Below are 21,270 nucleotides of genomic sequence, written 5' to 3'. Positions count from 1 at the left end.
GAAGTATTTCAAACTCCAATATACATCATTTTACCTTGAAATACTGTAATCAGAGTAATCTAAATCTTGTCAAAGCAAGTATTTCGAATACAAATCACCAGTTTGAGAGTACTATTTTCGTTCACCATGTACGCACGTGGTCACACACATGCAGACACTGAAACCAGACACAAGTTCAGAATGGGTAAATCCCGATACATCTATCTTTACGTTTCTGTTAAGCATGAAAACTTATTATGCATCAACAGCTAACCATTTTGCTATAATAGATACGTATATTGCTTATCTTTAATAAATATATATTCAGGCAACTGGCCTTAGAAAAGTACTATACAACACACACACACAAGCAATACTCGTTGTTATGTGACCTTCTACACTGAATCCAGCACTACATTTTGGTAACCAGTATCTTCAGTGATCTACAGAAGCATTTGCAATACGATATTCTGGCAATATAAAAGAAAACCACAAAAGAAATTATACAGAGATTTATGTTCTACAGTGCATACATAACACCACCTGCTGTTTTACCAACCATCACAAATTCAATTAACTTAAGCAAGTTCTTTATTGTCTCCCACACAGCCATCTATCACATCCTACAACCGAACCAGATTTACTTTGTGATATCCACTGTTTTACAGCTTGGAACTAGGTCAAAGCATTAGATCTTCAAAGGGGTCCAAGTTACATCTACTTTGCTAACTCTAAATCAAACCGCATTTCGAAAATAAATTAATTTTCCCCTCCTAAAGCATACGGAAGAAACACAAGTATAATAGAGTAATTCAACCCCATAAAGCGTTTTCTAATTGCTTGTAACAAAGCAAAGCTCTCCGCTTCAATCATATGCAATATCTATTACTGCTTCCAACTGTGGTCCCATCCCCTTTTTCAGCAAATGTTTTATAGCGTGAAATCCAGCTGAAGTACTAGCCTTCTATTAAAAAAAAGTCTATGCCGAATTGACATTTCACATTGCATAGCCCATCTAAAATAAAATTAGATAGTTCTAGAAATAAATCTGAAGTATCATTTCAGATACTTCCAAATCTTATTTGCTCAAGTATGAAATCCAGCAGTCCCGGGTGACATTATTTAGAAGAGACAACTGGCCTGAGTTTATTGTTAGTTTGGTTTCACCATCCTGGAAACACAGGAGAAATTAAGCCTAACTGAGCTTGCGCAGCAAATGTTTATAGCAGCTAAAACTGACAGAAGAACAAGAAAGAAAATCTCACAAAAGGGAAGTACAGCGTGACACGTTTTCTTACGCCACCGCTGAAAACATTTTTACATGTTTAGCATGTCACGTGATTTCTAACGTACTGTGCAGCCAAACACAAATAAAATGTATTGGTCAAACCTATCCGTACTCCTACAGTTTTCTATTTATGCATTTTAAATACTTTAAACCTTCTACTTCTTTTAAAATACTAGATAAAATACCTCTCCAGTCCATCAGGCTAGACCCAGGAAATATGCTGCTGCTCAGTCTCCTTATGCTGTGGTGACTACCTGTTCCACAGCACACTGCAATCAAGCTCTGATTATATTAACAGAAAGCTAAAAGCTTTGGGATGACAATTTTTCCCCCCTTATGTTAAAAGGGGTAATCTACTGGCCATATGGAAACTGATTCAATCAGGAAAATAATATTCATTCATAGCCTCATAGAGCTTGTTTACTCAAATCAATATAATGAAAGATAATTATCTCATTACATTCTAGAAATAGATGTTATAACTCAAGGAAAATTACACATAAATTTCAAGTAAAGCTAACCTGATTCCCCTGAGCAAGCAGGGCTTTTAATCGGGCTATTTCAGCTCTCAGTTCACGGATCAGTTTGACGTTAGGATCTTCATTAATAGTAGGCTTGTTGATGATGTTTTTGGCTCTATTTGCATAGCGAAGTGTACTTAAAGTTTCTCCATAATTGACATCAGCAGGTGAAATAGCTAAGGAGATGAAATCAGAAACAGTTTATCCAGCACCATATGTTTCATTTAGTAAAGTTAGTTTATATTTTAAAAGTCAGATAAACAATGCGGATGGAGAGACAGAAATACACCATTAACCAGTATGGCTACAATTTGTTCCAATTCTTCACCTAGCTCCACGGCTTTCATATCACTGTAACTTTGCTTAAATAAACATTGTATTAGAATAGTGTGTTAGGATAATCAGGTTCAACAATCAAGTCTTGTAAAGAAATCTTGTTGTCAATCTATTTAACATTTACATCTCTCTGATGAGCATAAACGTCCTATATGACTACAGGCTTTCTTGCAATTTTTTACAAGAACGGCGGGGAAAAATGGTATTTTGTAAGTATGAATGTAATCATTAAATAGAAAAGTCATTTCAGGTAAAAACACAGTAGGTCTAGCCCAAGTTTTGAAGGGAAATTAGACGGCATTCAAGCAAAAGCAGGCATGAAAACCAAAACAAGAGAAGAGCTTCTATAATTTACAAGCCTAACTGTTCTGCTGAGCTGCAGGCATCTGGCAGTATGCAGAACTGTTACCTATCTGATGCATCAAAAGAAACCAGTATTATTTTTATAGGCAACTTAACCAGGAAAAATAGAGTTTAAATGAATGTGCTAATGCTATCCTTCACTTAATTTTCCTAACTATATACAAGATGTTCCCAATTAAAAAGATAATTACTGCATCCAAATAGATGAGCAAAAACACAGTAGAGAACACCATGCAGAAATTATGAGGGACCAGAAATCTTAATAATCACACTGAATGAGAGACTCGGAGAATCAGACAATGAAAACACCTGTAAAAATAATCAAGTAACCAAAATATTATGCCCTTCCTCATTCTCTCACCAGTAATAAATATTCTTTTTGTGGTAGAGACGCCCTGAATTAGGGGAAATGCACTTGGCAACAGAATATACTTCCCCTAGCTCACGCTATCACTTCCCTACTTTATCTACTGTCTCCTCTCCACTACTCAAATTATTCTCTTTCTGGAAGCATGTTACAATACGTTATAGAAATGTGACAAATCAGAATTGGATGTATTTTTATAAGCGCCTTTCCTACAGTTTGAGATGATCTTCCTGCTTTTTTTGTGTTTAGTTATAGAAAAGGCAGGCCAAACATATCTGGACAGCTTGTCAGGCTCTGTTAGGCAGTTCAGCCACATTACCAGTCAAGTTACTGTGGGAGAAAAGATCAACCATCAGGGCTCTGCCAAGCAGAAGCATTGTTAGTAGATGAGGAAGCAGCTGAAAAAGCAGCTGTGCACTGTAATCATTAGTACAGGCACTGAAAGCTCACTGTGTTTCTAAAACTTCTCTTCCCAATCTCTCTGTCAAAAAAAAACCAAAAAAACCCCAAGTTATTCAACCATGTAACCAAAAGAAAGCATCGAGAAAAAAATGCCAGCACAGTGTTACTTAAACAGCCAGAAAAACAAAGCAGAGTCTGGTCCAACAGCCTCTTTTGGTACTATGACGAGCCTGAGGAAAGAAAGTGGCATGGATTCCAAAAACACCCCCAACATCATTCAACAAAGGAACTGCTATCCAGAGAATTTGACTATAGCAAAGCAACTGAAGAACTAGAACTTGATCCAATGCATTTTACTCCTTCAATTCTGCTCTCCCACCATTCCCAAGAGAGGACTGCATCAGTTAGACTGCATTTCATTTGAGCAGGAAAGAGCGAGAAAAGTTTCAGAGCTGCTCTTCTCTTCACACCTTACATCTCCAACATCCAAAATCCTCCCTTCCCCTTAAACATCCTCCCGGCTTCACTTGGAGTTTTTTGGGAATGGAATTCCCATTCCAATTTGTTGAAAAAATTGCAGTACATATGCCATAGGTAGGCTTTTAAACCAAGTGATCCTTACAGAGCTTCCTATGGGTAAAAAGGAAGCTGTAAGAAAAGTTTGCAAGATGACTGATCATAAATAATTAAATTTAGACAAACACTTAAAACGCTGTGTGTGTTCAAAAAGTAGGTTAAATAAAAATGACAGTCTTACCCACTGAATGTCAAAAGAGACCAGGTTGTTTCTGCTACTAATGCAACAAAAACAACACAGTTTTGGAAACGCAAACTGATTCACACATCAGTATTGACTAGATGCACAAAGCTGGAATATTTTTGTTACTGAGGATCAAAGGCGTAAGTGGAGAGAAGTAAAATACATTATCTAGGTCCAGGTTTGAGTATTTACCATGAGTAACAGAGCTGCCTGGAATACAAATGAACCTCAAGAATAAACAGAAACTATTACTTGCAGTTAAACTAGGCAGATTAGCTAACCTTACACTGCACATGTGTGAAAGAACCACAGCAGTGAGGTAGATGTCAGAGCAAATGCAAGCAACTAGGCACATACATTTGGATGATCCTTACTTATGCAAACAAAAGTCTAACGACTGTACATACACAATCCGGATGCCTTTGTTAATATTTGTGACCAAATACTCAGCCAGCAATATGTGCACCCAAACAGATGAACTGCATAAGAAAATGAAGCTGTCTAATTCCTGCTATCGTTCATGACATCACTAAACAACTAGACTGTCCCCATATACACAATGAGACCCCATATATTTCTACTGTTGGAAGAGATGTTCTGCAGAGTGTAGGTAGAGGCACAGCGTTACTAGAAAACTCAGAAAGAAAGAAATCATTAATACGTGTAAACAATGTTCTGCCTTAACAAAGCATCTGGAATCTAACTATTTACAGCCACTCCTATTAAGCATGAACTGTTAAGGATGCAAAAAAGTAATTTAAAAACACTTACTGGCAATCATTATAGTTTTAGAGTTTCCTCCTAGGCTATCTTTTAACAGCCAAGTCAACACAGAGTCCCTGTAAGGCACAAACACTTGTTTCTTCTTTGAAAGAGGATTTGTTGCATCCTGAGATAAATCAGCTGTGATGTGAAGGTAGAAAACAAAAATAGCAGTTACGTATTTTCATTCATTTTCAAAAACAGTAAGTGTTAAGCCACTATTTGTGTAAGTAAAAATGAGCAGAAGTGTAAATAAACAAACAGAAAGGTATTTAATGTTTAAAAAAAAAAAAAAAAAGACAAGCACAAAACCCAGAGACTTACCTAAGGCAGAAATGACATTTCCCAGAGTAACAAGAGATTTGTTAATATTCCCTCCTTCCTTTAATCTAACCCCTGTGGCACCAGTGGCATCTGCTCTCTCACTTCCAGCAAGATCTACCAAATGAATCTTGCTAACAGTCTCACAAGGCATTTCAGAATCAAATTTAGCCTACAGGGAAAAAAAAAATACAAAGAAAAGTGTGTTAGGCTACAAAATTCTGAAATTTTACTGAATCCAATTCAGTGGTCTTTTTCATGTCATGATTGAATTTAACTTGTTTACAATAGCAGAGCTTCAGAAGACAGGTGTAGTAGTGGTGCCACAGAAAGGCATTTGATCATGAACTGCTGCATAACTCCCATGCAGGCACTTCTTTAAATTGTAGCACTTGCAAATTTCTAGCCATTTATGCAGATGCACTGACTAATGTGAATTGGTATTTACATGATGCACAGTGAACATGTGCTGCATTTGTTTTATTAAGTTTTCAACATTTAAAGTTATCGCATACCCAGACATATTTACACTCAATTTTTCCCTGTGCTTCCAAGTTCAATTAAGTAGCAAACACAATTTTATTCCACAATTTTAACCGAGGTTTCCTTCCAATTTTTATTTTAATTCCTGTGTCAGATTGCCCTGTTTCAAACTTCTTTTTACTTTTACAGTAAAACAGTAGAGCAAAACCTGCTGCCTGCCTCTCACCCTCTTCTGAAAGCCTTGCAATGAGCAGTCCATCAGTAGTGAACAGCTGGTGCATGGGATTTTGCGTGTGTGTGTGTGTGTTTTTGGGAGGAGGCATGCAAAGTTCTGTCAGGAAAGCAAACCACCTCTCTGCTGCCTTTTCTTCTTCTAGCAGGTTATCCATGGAGTGTCTAAAAAGCCCCCCCAAAAACGACGACGAAGAGCAGGAGTCAGTTGAAAAAGAGTTTACTATGTATAAACAAAGAGATCTCTATGCTCTGTTAAATCTCTCTATTATTCCCTCAGTAAATCAAGGAATATAAATAGGTTTCCAATAGTAACAGATGATGAGTCAGCAAGAAAACACTCAGAAAAACATTTCTATAGTCTACCACTGGGGCCATGGAGACAGGGTGTTTTGTACACCTTGGAAAACATCAGAGCGTATAAGGTAGCCCATGTTCAGCTCTGGCTGAAGTCACACAATGTGCTCCTCACCCACTCCCCCTGTCACAGCAGCATCTTGAAGCACACCGGCACTGGTCACTGTTATTCAGCCTGAACTCCCAATAATTATATCCTCAAAATCTATTAAATATCATTTTAATTCATTACATTACACTGTAAATTTTAATTATTGTAATCACTGATAAACATACTTATAATTCTCAAAACATAGTTTCGCACTCTTAACTTTCCCTATCACAAGACAACAACATAGTCATTATCTACCCATACTTGCTTATTTGACAACCTCATTATTTAATTATCACAGGAATTATTGAATGTAAACACGTAGTAAGACAAGGGTTTTGTTTTGTTACCTGAGTGAAGTTGATCGTGAAAATGGCATGCGACCTGCTACTGACATCATTCATTCCAGTTGCAGCCGTCGTTCTATTTATATTTCCTGCTTCCATAAGTTCCTCTACATCAGCGTAATTTTGCACTAAATGTTTAGACAAATCTAAAGAAAAGCAGAGCATTACAGTATGCTCATACATGCACTTGATTTTCTTTACAAAAAGATTCAAATTACCCTCACTACTGCGAAGTATTGCTGCAATTAGTGTTTATTGTCATACTTGTTTATCGCTTAAGGAAAGGAATGAGGCCTCATATGAACAATGGAGAACTTACACATTTACAGTAAAATAAGAAGAAAACATGCAATTTTACCAAAGTATTTAGTGCCATAACATAAGCATAATCCCTCAAGAGATATGAGCCTTCCGTGGCAGAGGACAGATTAAGACAATTGGATCCCAATAGGTTCTTTCCATCTAAACATTAAGGACTTCTAAATTATGGTCAACAAATTCTTAAAATCAATTGCATCTGTTAACGTTATTTAAAAATGTGTTATAAATTTACAAATAAAACCTGTATATGTATAATAAACTCAGAATTAGGAAAGCGAGTGGGGATACAAAACAAGAGGCTATTCTTCTTTAATGCTTTTCTATCAAAGGAAAGCACTGTATCCATCATCATTTATATTTTAAAAGATAAAAATGCCCTATGCAATTAGACATGACATTTTAGAAGGTAATAAAATATCCAGTGCAAAACACTGGAAGTGTTTTTACCCTCAACGTAAGGCCCTTCTTTTGGATGTTCTCGTATTCGTAAATTATTAGTTTTTGATGACTTCCGTCTGAGAAGATCTCTCACACGTTCGTTATAAATTTCCAAATAACTGAAAGAATAAGATTAGAAAATCAATGACTGATTCAAAAGTCTTTAAAAAAAGGAAAGCCATGTTCACACTGTGTTTGAAAGCAAGATGGAGAAGCAAATGGATCCAAAGTTGACCTAAGATAATAATGACTACAGCATACTTCTATCATGAGGCAAAAAGCCAAAAAAAGCAAGAAGCAAGTAAAAAGGACGCAGACATTCGCAAGATCAGGGTCTCCTAGTGTTGGCCTGAAATAAAGGGCAAAAATAAGGAAGACGCTGTCCAGTAGCAAAAGGCATTTTCACTTCTATTTAAATAAAGCAAAATGCACAGCTGTTGGACTGAAGTTGGAAGAATTGTGCATTTTGACTACAACTGCCAACAAAAAAAAATAATAATCAATTATAGGACTGAGACCAAGCATGGCAAGCTGTCTGAAAAACACACACTTTTCTCAGAGATGAAGTGAAACAGGGTGGTTGTAACTGAAACAAGTTTGATAACCAGCAGACCTACCTGACTTCTGTTCGAAAGGATGCCTCATTGCGCTTTGTTTTTTCACTTATTTTGCTGAATAATCCTTCACAAATTCGAGGTATTAAACCTGCATCACCCTGCAATAACAACAATTCTTATTTCCAAGGCTAAATATGCATGCACAATATATTTTGAAAATAAAACCCAAGATCACCAGTTGAAAGCTCCAACATCCAGAAAAAGGGGGGAAAAATCAACACTTTTCAGCAAATACTTCCTTGCCCTTTATTTAGCTGCAGTCACCTTGCCACTGTAATCCTCCTGTGTGTTGGAACGTATGTACTAGCTCCAATTCTTTGCTACTGGGATATATTTTGCCCCTCTCATTTAGTTCGAATAATCTCAACTGCTTAAGGCAGAAACTGGCTCCTCAGAGCAAATATGAACTGCCTTACGTCAACACTATCTTTTCTAACAACTTCTATATCATTTCACTATGAACTTGATAACATCTGTAGAGAATGGGGCAAGAGCTATATAAATACATCCATGAGCCACTCTCATTCAAACCCCCAATCCCCAGCTCATAGTTCTTCCTGTCTTGAAAGATGCAGCTCATCCTCTGGATAAATTAGCAAGCAATAACAAAATTAAAACTACATTCACTGTGTCCCACAATGCAGCCAAATTAAATTTGATATTTAACTTCTGAATGCTCAACTCCACAGTTCAAGAGTTTTTATGCATAAAGTGCTCTGTGTTTTAATAAAGCAAACTGGAAAAACATATTCCTTCTCACAGATCCCAACAGAGTACACGGTTTGCTAGCAGGGCTGCAACTATCCATTACGGGGTCCTCGTCACTTCAGCTAACACAGCAGCCAGCAGCAGCACGATGTCATCTTCTCAGTTAAGCTGGCACTTGAGAATTGAGCCTCATCCGTGTGAGGCTGCTGCTTCACCACTGATGTCAAACACATGGCAGACTGTGAGGCAGCAGCTACCACCACTGAGATATCAAGAGATATCAAGAGCATGCAGCTCTTCTCTTCCCATTGCTCCAGGGAGAACCCTTTCCAGCGAGGCAGTGAGTCGAAGCCAGGGTGTTACCCAGCAGCAGAGAGGAGCAGGAGAGTGCCATGCAGCTCTGGCCTCAGCTGACAAGGGGCTGCTTGCTCCCAGCTGCCCCATTCCCACCGAGCCTGGTTAGGTAGATGACCAGCTACCTGCTGAGCACACCTCCTCCCCACCACTTCAGGCAGACAGCAGCCAACACTCCTTCAGAGCTGAGTGAACGTGCCTCCCAGGAATACAGGGAGAGGACACATACATACAGATGGGCTTTGGGCTCAGAGCTGCAAACTCTGAAGTAGCTTACAAAACAGGCTGTCAGCTACAATTTGCCTCCACTCCAAAAATGCGTAAGAGATTTGATGCAATGGACTAATTCTAATTCTACGCACCGCTGAGGCAAGAAATGTTCTTGCTTAGAGTTAGGGGCTTGTAATTAAGCAGGAGGCAACTTAGGACAAACCAGACTGAAAATCGAACGTGAGTATAGCCCAGGCACTCCAGGCACCCAAGTGAGTTTGCTTGGTGGGATTCTACAGATACCTGACAACAGGAAAACACAAAGACAGTGGACTACCCTGCACCAGACTATGGCAGGGCAAGTGCTCCACAGGCAAAGATTTCTCTTCCCCTACATAAAATCTGACCCTTTTTGCCCAAGCCCACTCCAGTCTGCTCCTGTGCTCGTCCACTCTGTCCTCATTCTTCAGCTTCCCACTGCATTCTCTGTCCCAGCAGTCTTCTTCCAGGTGCCACCTCTGAGCTCCTCTTCCTTCTTCCTTTGCCGAGATATAATTCCTGATTCATATCCAGTCTCTTTTTTTAAAATCATACTCTGTCCTTCCATTTTGCCCTCTTCCAGCTTCCTCCTCCTCTTAATCACAGCCTCTCTGTCCTTCTCAAACCAGGCTTCATTCTTTGAAATAATAATAATCTATTCTCTCCTTCAATCATACCTAGCCCTTCACCTGACTGCACCTTGGTTTAAAAACAAAACAAAACAACCCCTAGATAAAAGGAGACACTTGCAGCTTAATAGGGTGCGTTTTTTTGGTTTTTTTTTTTTGAGTCAGTTGCCTTTGGTAACAAAGGAGCAATCTTTCCCAATATGTATCAATCTCTACTCCAGATAAAGTTTCAGGGTTCGGTGTTGGAACTTCCCCTATACTTTTATTACTTTTTTTTTCCTTTTTTTTTTTTTAAACACAGGAAGAGGAATAAGACTTTTCTTTCATCTCATGCTTGGAAACACCTGAACAGTTTTAATTAAAGCTTAAAGAAAAAAACATGAAAGATCCATCACAAAGTTTTAGGCAAGTCATTAGTGTCTGACATAATTTAGCAACTGCACAGAGAGTCTTAAAATGGGAAATATTAGCTCTAATTGAGTAACTTCAACCATAGCAATATAGTGATGAGAAAGGAAGAACACGCAGTTCCCAGCATATTTCATCAGTAAAATATACATCTTACAGAATGTACACTCTTTACTAGAAACTACATTTAAATATTTCCTCCCTCTTCACTCCCTACAGCTCCGAGGCAGGATCAACTACAGCTTTGACAGGGCTTTTTTCTGGGTTACAGAGTTTCCAGTCATGAAAATCTGTAGGATCAAAATAGGCAGTTCACTCCAGAGCTGAATTTTCTCATTAGAAGTCTGTTTTCCTTCCGTGCTATCTAACCAGAAAACTCCTTATTGCAAATTAAATGCGCTGTTTTTTACCCATCTACCTTGGACATAGGGAATAAATTATTCCCTCCCTTTCTGAGCAGCCTTTCACATCTTGAAAGACTTTTGTTCCTCCACACTCTTCCTTTCTCTGCATATGCAACTCTGACTTTCCTGATAGATCATGTTTTATAGATCTCTGATCATTTCAGTATCTCTGCTCAAGACTTTATTCTAACTGGTCCACATATTTCTTGAAATGATTGCTGCACACAGTATTGCAGAAGAAGCCTTCCAGAGCCAAGAACAGCAGATATTGAAAGCAAAATGAGAAAAGAATTCATACTTTTTAAGGAGAAGTAAGGAAAAAAGAAAATTTATTTCCAATTCAAGTTTTCTTATAGCACTGTAGTCTCTCTGACAGGGCCATCAATTTTCAAGCATTTAACTTGGCGGCCGAGTATATTTTATACATGCTCTGTACAAAGCCAGATTAAAGTATTTATGTATCATGGCAAGAAGATTAGACCTTTATTATTGAATAGTGTCAAACAAACTTCAGCACCTATTCATTTGCAAAATGTCTTGATGATTACGGTCATTACATATAGTGAGGCAGTCTCATAAAAATGTCACTTTTATAAATTTCTGAAATAGAAATCCACATCTAGGTCATAAGATCTTTTCTGGTTACAAAAGTCTATTCTGCTTACCATACTGAAGTTAAATATAAAGCTACTTATTCTGTGACAACTGAAAGAAAAAGATTTACAGCTAATTTACTCTCCTAAGCTAAAGGAGGTGCAATGTGGCCAATCTTACCACATTTCAAAAGAACGATCTACCTAAGGGAGTACAAGTGGCAATACTCCCCATTTTCAATTTTGCTGGGAGAAGACATGCTGTATTTTTTTTCCCCAAGGCGTAAAGCAGAAGGAAACCTGTAGAGGTTGTCTTGCAAACAGACTTCATCAGTCAGCCCACTCCCAACAGTTTAGTGGGTTCTTTCTGCTGAGCACAGAAAATCAGTGGTAACATTTGAGATTATTGGGTTTGTTATTGAACAAAAATTATTGCTTTTTGTCCAGCATAACAGACTATCACTCAAAGACACTTCTTCCAACTGTAAATACCTATCTATAAAAGAAACAGCTTCTAAAACCTCTGATTACTACTAGAAGGTACGATTAATGGAGGGTCAGTAGCATAGAGACAGGATCAGCAATAATAATTCCACAAAAACATGTTCTTGCAATAGCATAATGTCAATGCATTGCTACAGAATAAAAACACAAATTTGCAAAACACAACATACCGCATCTCCCATCATGGTATAGGACTTCCCAGACCCAGTCTGTCCATATGCAAACACACAAGCATTATAACCTTCAAAAGCAGATTTAAGCACGTCTGTACCAAGATTTTTGAAAACCTAAAAACAAAGAAAGTTTTTTAAGACAACAGAGGCTTGGGGAAAAAAGTTGTCATCAGTCCAGCAAGGCAAATACTAAACAATATACTACCACGATATAAGCTTTTGGCATCAATCAATGATGCTTACTACAGGACAGGAAATTAGTACTTCAAAGAAAATACTAAATTTTACTACCGTATTTCATTTACGGCACTGCAACAGTGTATTTTCTACTTCTTTTTCTGTCAGAGATCTACTTGACATGTAGAAGTACAAAAACCACTCCCTCCCTTCGATAGCTCCAATTTCTTTCAGCTGATCTGAGATACTTCATTCACTTTTCCTTATTGTTAGTATATACTCACTTTTTGTACCTTTGCCTACTCTCCATGTTGTGCAAACATCCAGCCCCTCCTCAAAATCAAATGTTTCAGTGATCCTCTCAGTTTCTTGGTTTGTGTTTTTGGAGGGTTTTGGTTGGCTGGCTTTGTTTTTTCGCTTTAACCAAGAGTAAGAAAACAGCCCATTATTTTCTCCCTATTTCCTCCCTAACTGGCTTTTACATACCATTACGTTTTAGGCTGGCAAATATGGAAACATGTTTTCTATATGGTAAGTGACCCTCTTTCATCAGCTAGCCCCTTCTCTTTTGCCCTCAACATTTACAAACTCATAACGATCCGTCCTCCGCACCCCGTAAAATGGGAGACTGTTCTCACCTAATAACTTTGGCTCTCACCAGATGCCTTCACCACGTTCCTCTGCAATGCTGGCTCCAGCATCCCTCCCAGATCCCTGACCTTTCATTATCATTACCCCTCATTTCCATCCATACCTGCACTGGCCCACTGAGCAATGAGCAACACTTGGTGCAACATGTCTCTCAATAAAAATATTAATCTGGGTCTCCCGATCCACACATGATTTTCAAAAACCTCATAGATGTTTCACATAATTTGGCTACTTGTCCGCAGTATGTGCGGTTTAAATTAAGCAAGGTGTACAAGTCATTATTAATAGCGAATAGCACACACACAGTATAATCATGCTACTCCTCCCTCAGAGGAGTGTTGGGTAGTTTCTTTAATCATTAATTGTCAGTTGGCAAGCACGCCTATGGAATACTTAACTTGACCTTCCCTTGAGCAAAGGAGTTACAATGCTGTAATCTGTTATACCTCTCAAAGAGGAAGAGTATAAAGATCAGGCAAAGCAAAATTTCCCTTTCACTTGTCACTTGAAAAGGAGCATCTTAGTTGATTTCTCCCTCCTGAGTAACTGCTCCTTTATTTTTTCCCCTCTTTTCCCTTTCCCTATGTCCAAGTTTTTACCCTACCATCTGGACCAAGTCTTTATGCACTACTGTTCTGACTGAATTTTCCCTTTTAAAAATTTGAGTATGTCTTACAAAGTGATCTGAGGTAGTACATAGACAGTTACAGTCAGCGTTGTCTGAACACAGAGGCTTAACACATAGGTTAGAAGAAAAAGCATCGTTGCGATGGGACTTTTGTCAGAAGCAAATGACTAGGACACTGGTTTATCACAAAAGGGCAGTAAACACATCAAAATTCTATTTGTTTCTCTTCTATGAATGCAAGCTAAGTAGCTGGATGGTAAATTGCCACTCCCACTCTAATTTTTTAATATTAAAGCATATTTTGCATCTACAAGGCATATTAATGGGGCGCATAGAATTAAACACACTTCCATTTATTATTTTTCTGCCTTTCAAAAAGGAAAAATATAACAATCATGAACAAAGCATGCTAGGCAACCGCATTACAGACAATCAAGATCAATTTTATTCCACAGCAAGATGAATGTGAAAGACACACGCCCTTTTCCTATGTCACTGGTGCAGTAAACTGGAAATTCTGCAGCAACTTGATAAGAGCTTAACCACAAATTCTTCCAATTAAATATGAAATGAATAACACAAGCAAAACAATAGCTTGCACAGCATTTGTTTAGAAATTGCACTCCCATGATTTGAAAACTCCTTTTGTTTTCAATGTGCTGCACACATTGTGATTAAAACAACACTTGACACAGGGACAATGATATTTTTATAGCTGAGCACGAAAAGTTAGCATTCTTGCTAATAAGGATGAAGGACGCAGCGGACACGCTGTAATAGCAGAATACTGAACATGGACACCTAAGCCACGTTTAGGATTTATTGTTAGCATCCTATTACTATGAACCATAAAGCTCACAGCTTGAAAAAACCCACTGCTCGAGGCTGCTGCACCAATCCCTACATGGGCATTTTAATTTTGTCTGTAAGCTCCTGATGCGGGCAAGTTATACCAGTCTTGTCTCAACCTGATCCGTTCAAACTGAGGCAAAATGGTACCAATAAGGAAAAACTTATTATAAGGAAAACTTAATTTATCACTTACATAAGGAAATTGGACATCAACAGAGGATACAGCTTGAATATCCATTTATACTATTCAAGTTGCCTTTGCAAATGGTTGTTTTAACAACAATTAACTTCATTATTTCACAGTACATTCAGATTCTGGAGAAAACCTGCATTGTAACAGTAACAGTCTAACACCACAATGGACCTTCTTCCTGGGATTCTTCCAATGAGGTCTTGTCTAACATAGCTTTCCGGAAGTATCAAAAGGTAAAGAAACAGCTACCTACAGGATCCAAGAATTAAATATCCATGAACCTAAGACACAATTGGTGCTTAAGAAGAATTTCTGTAACTACTTTTATAGTACATAATGCAGACTTTTCCACATATGCATTGACACATCATTAATACGGTTTTATGGAGATGTACTCATCTCTATTAAGAAGAACTGAGAATATGGTAATCAGTTATCACTGGGAATTATATGCATTTTCATGAAACTAAGTAATATTAAACTGAGGCCCTAATCAATTTCTACAAGCAAAAATAAGGCAATTATTTGTTGTGTCTGCAGAACCACAACTAAAAATCTCGAGTTTCAGTTAGCATCAGAGCAGAAAAATACGTGATCAAAGCTGCTTGAATTAAAATAAATAACTAGCTCTCTGCATGCTCAACTTAAAGCATTTGCTTGAAGTTCTAGTAAAGTCATATGGCCTGAACCACCTGCTTAAAAAAACCCGCTAGAAACTTGGGTTCCAATCATTGCGCTCAAATACACTACTGCTTGAATTTGACACAGTGCTGAAGTAATTAGGGTATTTCTACATCGACACCCAAATAAATGTATACTTCTCGATATTTCAGAGAATATAGCAAAAAACAGTGTTACTTAAAAGAACATCATCAAGAAATAACAATCCAGAAAGTTTAAAGAATAAACATGATCAAATGTTTGGACTAAAAACTGACTAATAACTCAGTGAAATGAAGAAAGAAGCTTTCAGAAAAAAAGAGGGCCTACCGCTTAGACTGATGCTTAGATAGAAATTTCAAGTATAAATTCCCTATCAAACAATTATAGTCATTATATATAATGGCAAAGCTTGTCCTTCTCATAAATATTTAAAATTGGCTTCAACTTACTGTTTCTTCTTATGAGTTTTAATTGTGAGGCTTTTTAGGATTAGCCTTACCAATATCCCTGATTTGGGGGTTACCGAATAGATGATTACATACCAAAAAGGTATGTATCCAACTGGCTTACAGTATATTCAGCAAACCCTTGTGCTATTTTAAGGGGAAAGATTGAGCTTACAGCATCCCAAGTTCCACAAAACCAAAAGAGAAGATCACAATCACAAAGCACTTGAATTTTACTTAGTAAATTTATTTGAGAATGTGGAATAGCAAAAAAGGTTCGACATTCACATGAAATGTGAGGTCAGGGAGGGCCTATCTGTTCATCTAAATAATGCCTATAGCTCTGAATTTGATTTTCTGAGTGTGCAGGAAGAAAGGTGGTTTTGTCCTTTCCTAAGCTGAATACTCAAGAGAGGAGAAAGAAGAATCTTCTTCAATGTGTACCAAGACTTTTCAAAAAAAAACCAACAAAAAAAACCAACAAAAAAAAACCATAACACTTCAACTAGAAGAGAAGAATGTTTCTAAGTGAATTAAAGACATACGCTTGCTTCTCAAAAGTGATTTTTTTTCAAAAAAGCTTTTCAAAAACAAATTTTAATGCTCCAAGAAGTTTTCTAACTTGACCTTACAAATCAGACAAGAGAACTAGAAAGAAGGCATTTAGCCTACTGTATTAGAAAACACAGCACTTAACAATGTTAGATAAGTTTAAAAAAAAAAAACAAAACAAAATTCAAATTCTCAGGTATCTTGGGAATTTCTAAATTACACAAGAAGCACTTACAATGGAAAGAAGTTTCAAAGAATGCTTTCAAGCCAGAGAAAAGGGAAAAGAAAAATCAATTATTAACATTCAGAAATCCTACCATTTCTTGACAAACAAAGCTGGGACTTTTACTGTCTGCTGAGAAATAGGAAAAATCATAGGTAAATGTCTTAGTTCTTTCTCGTCCTGTGTCTCCAGTACCACCCTCTGGTACCTATTTAAGAAAAAAAAAAAAAAAAAAATTTTAGAAAGAGAGCTGGTAAATACATCCTGACAAAGTAATTAAAAACATTTTACAATAAATAATCAGAATGCAAATTTAACATAAGGCTACACACATTCAGAAATTTATAATGACAGATTAGCCTATTATTCCAACAACAGTGAAAAAATTAGCAACAGATATACTGTTCAGCAAGGATAGTCACATTACAAGACAGCACAGCAGGAATTATTTGGATTTTACCTTGCTGTTCCTACCACCACAGTACATTTTTGTTGCAATACTTACGTTCATTTAAATTAGTCCTGTATATGAAATTCAGACTATAATAAGGGATTATCCTACACATATAATTAACAGGAGCCAGAGAGACCTTTGAACTGTGAACAGCATTTCAGTGTGGAGTCATAATTAAAATGGTGTTACATACCTGCCACCTCAGGCTATCATCATGCTCAAGACATGACAGTAAGCACTATACTTCAGCAATATTCACTGCTGTCTGAATCAGTCTAAACAAACTACACACTGAAATTCCTTTACAGGCATTTGTCATTGGAAACTATCTTGCAAAAACCTATCTGCTGTGCATGATTTCTCTTGCTGAGAGAAATATTAAAATATACCATGAAAATATTATAGCAACTGATGGGTACTTTGTCTTTACTTCATTTTCACGGGGATTCCTGAAGGCTACTTCTACAGATGAAGCAAAGGTTTAATAGCTACCAGGCATGTACCTCTCTTCTATTGTTGGCTTTCATCTTCCAGCTAAGTGATGACCAGAGCCATAAACCTTAGAAACACCTATGAGATACAGTCTACAGAGTGGTTTTCAGAAAACCATGCTGCAGCAAGTTAACAGTTTAACCTGTTTCCCCAAAGGATTACTTCAACACTGTATTTTAAAAACTTAGGGCTGTTCTCCATGGTGCAGTGAGCACCACTGTTTTGTCCAGTCATATTTTGGCAGCTATCCAGACAGGGCTTCCTTTTTTAAATTGTGTTTACTCACCTTTAAGTTCGTGATTGTCGTTTTATTTTTTTCCATTGAAATAATAAACTTTGCATTAAGGTCTTTCTCCCTGAAAGAAAAACAAGACTGGAGTAAATTAAATAAAACATATCATAATAATCCACAGTCATATTTCCACTCAATAGGTTGCTTGCCACAGTCATTTATCAAGGGAATTCATTTCTATTTCATTTTTTAAATGTGGTGACCAATGTTTATTTATTGCTATGGGATATACTTGAAGTACTTAGGCTTGCCTCCAAATCCCTTCATCTAGCAACAGAACTGCAGCTCGGGGAAACCTACTTCAGAAGTTTGACTCTGCAAGTCACTTAAGCGGTTTATTCCTAATTTGAAGTACCCTGATCCAAAGCCCAGTGAAGTCAAGTACATGGTTCTAAGGAACTGCGAAACAGAACGCGACAAGATAAGCCCCAGCCTCTTACCACCACGCTAGTACCAGTAGACCCCGTTTACCCATATGGCTTAAGTAACAGGGACTAAATATTTAAACCACAAAACCCCAGATTTTAAAACTCTCTTAGAAATGACATATCCAACATAGGTTTTGGAGCTGTTACACATCATGGCAGTGCAGGAGAGAGGCTCTGCTACTAAGGGAGCATTACACAGGTGTGTTGCTTCCCAGAGCACGATTCCAGGAAGGAAAGAAGTCCAGTACTGCAGTAGTGTTTTCATGCACCCGTATCCTTTTCCCATCAGTTGTTTCTGACTGTTTTCAAAGTTATCATAAAAAATCCTTAGCTTAGTGTCCAAAACCCGCATGTCTCAATCTGCTTGCTGGAGATGGGATTTCGTTATAGACATAAGAGTAACACAGGCTGCTCTTGAATGACAACCTAGAGCATAACATCTCCTGTGTTATTAAAAACACACACATGAAAAAAAGAGCCAGAAGAGAAAGACTGCTATATACACCATACAAAACCTCGCTCCCCAAATGCTAACAGACACGCCTGTTCCAAAACCATCTGCTAAGTCACCTGACAAACCGGTGTGCCTGACTGCCACAAAGGAAAGCAGAGGGCTGCTTCACGATAACGCACGTTATCTCAGCGATTACTGGATATCTGCTTGTACCAACCAAAAAATGAAAAAAAGAGAAAATTCTTCCCAGCAACAAGAGACCCAAGTTCAAGACTTAAGCGTGACCTTTTCTTCCTCGTAGTGCACTGGGTCACCCAACTCTATGTTCCTGAGCTAACTGTGCAGCTACCCTCTAGCCACGTTCAGTTTTCAAATAGGCATTCTAAAGAAAAGCAAAGCTCATTTTAAATCTACATTAATGAATAAAGATAAGGCAAATAAAAGTGCTTATTTAAATATCAACACATTAAGTTATTTTCTAAGCTAATAAAATATATAATTGTAATAATTACAGCATTAATTATACAACTGAATTTAGATCTACCATAGAAAGACGTCAGAGACATGCCTTAAGAGATGCCTCTTAGTCATTTCCATGTCATCCTGAGTAGCTTTTACGAGGTCTACACTTAAGAGACTGAAATACTAAAACACAGCTACAGATAATAAACAGGGAAATGGAGAAGTGGTTTCCAGTGGTATTCTTTAGTAGGAAACAGATTTTGGCATCACAGTAATGTAGCCTGTGGATGGCTACCACTCATCCTGCTTCCTCAACAGTCTCTATGTGTCTGTAACTATTTGCTCACCAAAGGTGTAATAAGTAATGTGGCCCAATTAAATGGTCTATCTTACTATGAAAATTTGTTTCAAATATAATTTGTAACCTGCTTCCTCTAGGAAGTCTGGAAGGACTCTAGGCAGGAAGAAGTTTGGGCCAGAATTACTGCTTTTTTTGCCTGGATTTCTTCATGCTTGAGGTGTACAAGGGGAAATAATAAAATATGTCAGTGCTTTCTTTCCCAGACCTAGCCAGCTCCCCATATTACAAAACCTAAAGCTCCTAAATGATGGAAAACTGATACAAAATGTTTCAAGCCTGACACCCATATATGAACTACACAAAATTCTGAGAAGCCTGCAGTCATTAATTTTTGTGATTACATTGATAATAGCATTACTAAACATTATTAAAAAATGAGGATTTCAAAGCAAAAAAAAAAAGGCTTTGTAAAGCACTAGCCAATAAAAAAAAAGAAAATCATAAATCGAGTTTTGCATTTTTGTAGGGGAAGGGTTAGGGAGAATACAACCTGGAACAGAAATACTATGATCAGAATCAATAAGCCAACCTAAGACAAGTGAAAAGACTTAACAGGAATCAAATGCTAAAGCTTCATTTTAATATGAGACAGCCAAGTATAATTTATTGTACACATAAGGAGTTTGAGAGGATCCCATAAAAACAATTGCCTGCATGATGCCAGTTATTTCCAGGCACACATTTAATGCAGTTCAGCAGGGGCTGAGTCCCTTTCAAAAAGTTTTGATTGCAAATTCCACCTTAATGAAAGGTTCAGGCCATAAACAGCTGTATTGCAGTGTTGGGTACCCTTCTGCAAACCTTCAGGGCTGGGAGAACCCTACTGCAACCAGCTGCTCCTCCAGCATCCGCAGGAACCACTAGCCCTACCTCAGCCCAGAGACAAGTCCCAGCCACTAACCAAAGACTCTGCCCCCGCAAATTCCATCCCCCTCATCGCAAAGCAATGTATAGGGGCCGGCTGCCAAAACTAGTTCACAATTAACGCTTTGATGATTTCAGAAAGCCTGTTTCCCCCCAAGCCCTAGTTGCTCACACAGCAGTGTTTAGGGCCAGCCTGCAGGCTGTGCTCACTGCTGTTTCATACACCACGTGGAGTTCCCGGATCACAAGGGAAGTAAACTTGTAACTCGTGATCCCCTGGCACATAACCAAACTACAAAGTGATCAAGCAGGCAAGTTTCTTGACACAGGCAGCAGGAAATACACCGGGCCAGTGCTGTTATTAACCCTCAACTATTGCTAAATTCAGCCAGTCATCTAGCAACTAATGGCAAGGAAGAGAGGGGAAAGAGGGGGGGGAAAAAAGGGGGAAAAAAAAAATCAGAAAAAACTACCTCAAATAATACTGGCACTTTAATATAAACAATATCAATATTAGTACCAAGATATGCTTAAAAGAGCTAGTATACTTGTCTTGTAACAGGATAACATGATAAATGGCTTACTTGGGCAAAGTCCCAATAATTTCTCTTCATCGCAAGGGGCACATGGGTTATGAAGATCTGCCCCAAACTGAAGATGATTCAGCTGCCTCATCAAAACACAGCAGCTTCATGGAAGAAGCTCCAGTGCAGATATCTCTATGTCAAGTTTCTTTCTCTCTTTCCCTGATATTCCCTACTTATTTTGGGGGCAAAGACCGGAGAAGTTTTTGCACCTCTGCACATCTAATCAAAATCATACTACAGGCAGACAAATGTTAGCAGTATCTCCAGATTTCAAAGTGACTTTCAATGACTTCTGTTCATTATGTCACTTACCCAGTCCTCCACAAGACTTTCTGATGATCATCCGCAGAGAGGAGGGAGAAGAGCATGGAAAAGCACTGTTACATCAAACATAAGTCAACAAGGGAAGTTTTAGAAAAATGGCCACTACAGATGTGCAAAATGTGTTTGGTCTTTTTCCAAGTTCATCTTTAAGCTCCTTCCTT

At 37.9% G+C, this 21,270-nt stretch overlaps 1 protein-coding gene across 9 annotated transcripts in view; it reads right to left on the bottom strand.

The window, feature by feature from the left end:
- Positions 1–21,270, bottom strand: part of KIF16B (kinesin family member 16B) — a 141,955-nt gene that overhangs the window by 107,580 nt on the left and 13,105 nt on the right. For all 9 annotated transcript variants that reach the window (XM_075749727.1, XM_075749728.1, XM_075749732.1 and 6 more), the window contains exons 2-10: positions 17,624–17,693; positions 16,486–16,599; positions 12,004–12,120; positions 7,985–8,082; positions 7,377–7,486; positions 6,612–6,754; positions 5,103–5,271; positions 4,788–4,919; positions 1,789–1,964 (exon numbers count right to left, since the gene is read on the bottom strand). In XM_075749727.1, coding sequence (XP_075605842.1) covers positions 1,789–1,964; positions 4,788–4,919; positions 5,103–5,271; positions 6,612–6,754; positions 7,377–7,486; positions 7,985–8,082; positions 12,004–12,120; positions 16,486–16,599; positions 17,624–17,693 — 1,129 coding nt within the window. The remainder of the gene's footprint in view (positions 1–1,788; positions 1,965–4,787; positions 4,920–5,102; positions 5,272–6,611; positions 6,755–7,376; positions 7,487–7,984; positions 8,083–12,003; positions 12,121–16,485; positions 16,600–17,623; positions 17,694–21,270) is intronic.

Source organism: Balearica regulorum, chromosome 3 (genome assembly GCF_011004875.1).
Source record: "Balearica regulorum gibbericeps isolate bBalReg1 chromosome 3, bBalReg1.pri, whole genome shotgun sequence".
NCBI lineage: Eukaryota > Metazoa > Chordata > Aves > Gruiformes > Gruidae > Balearica > Balearica regulorum.
The sequence above is the reverse complement of the archived record's forward strand: the minus strand, read 5'-3'. Positions and strand labels throughout refer to the sequence as shown.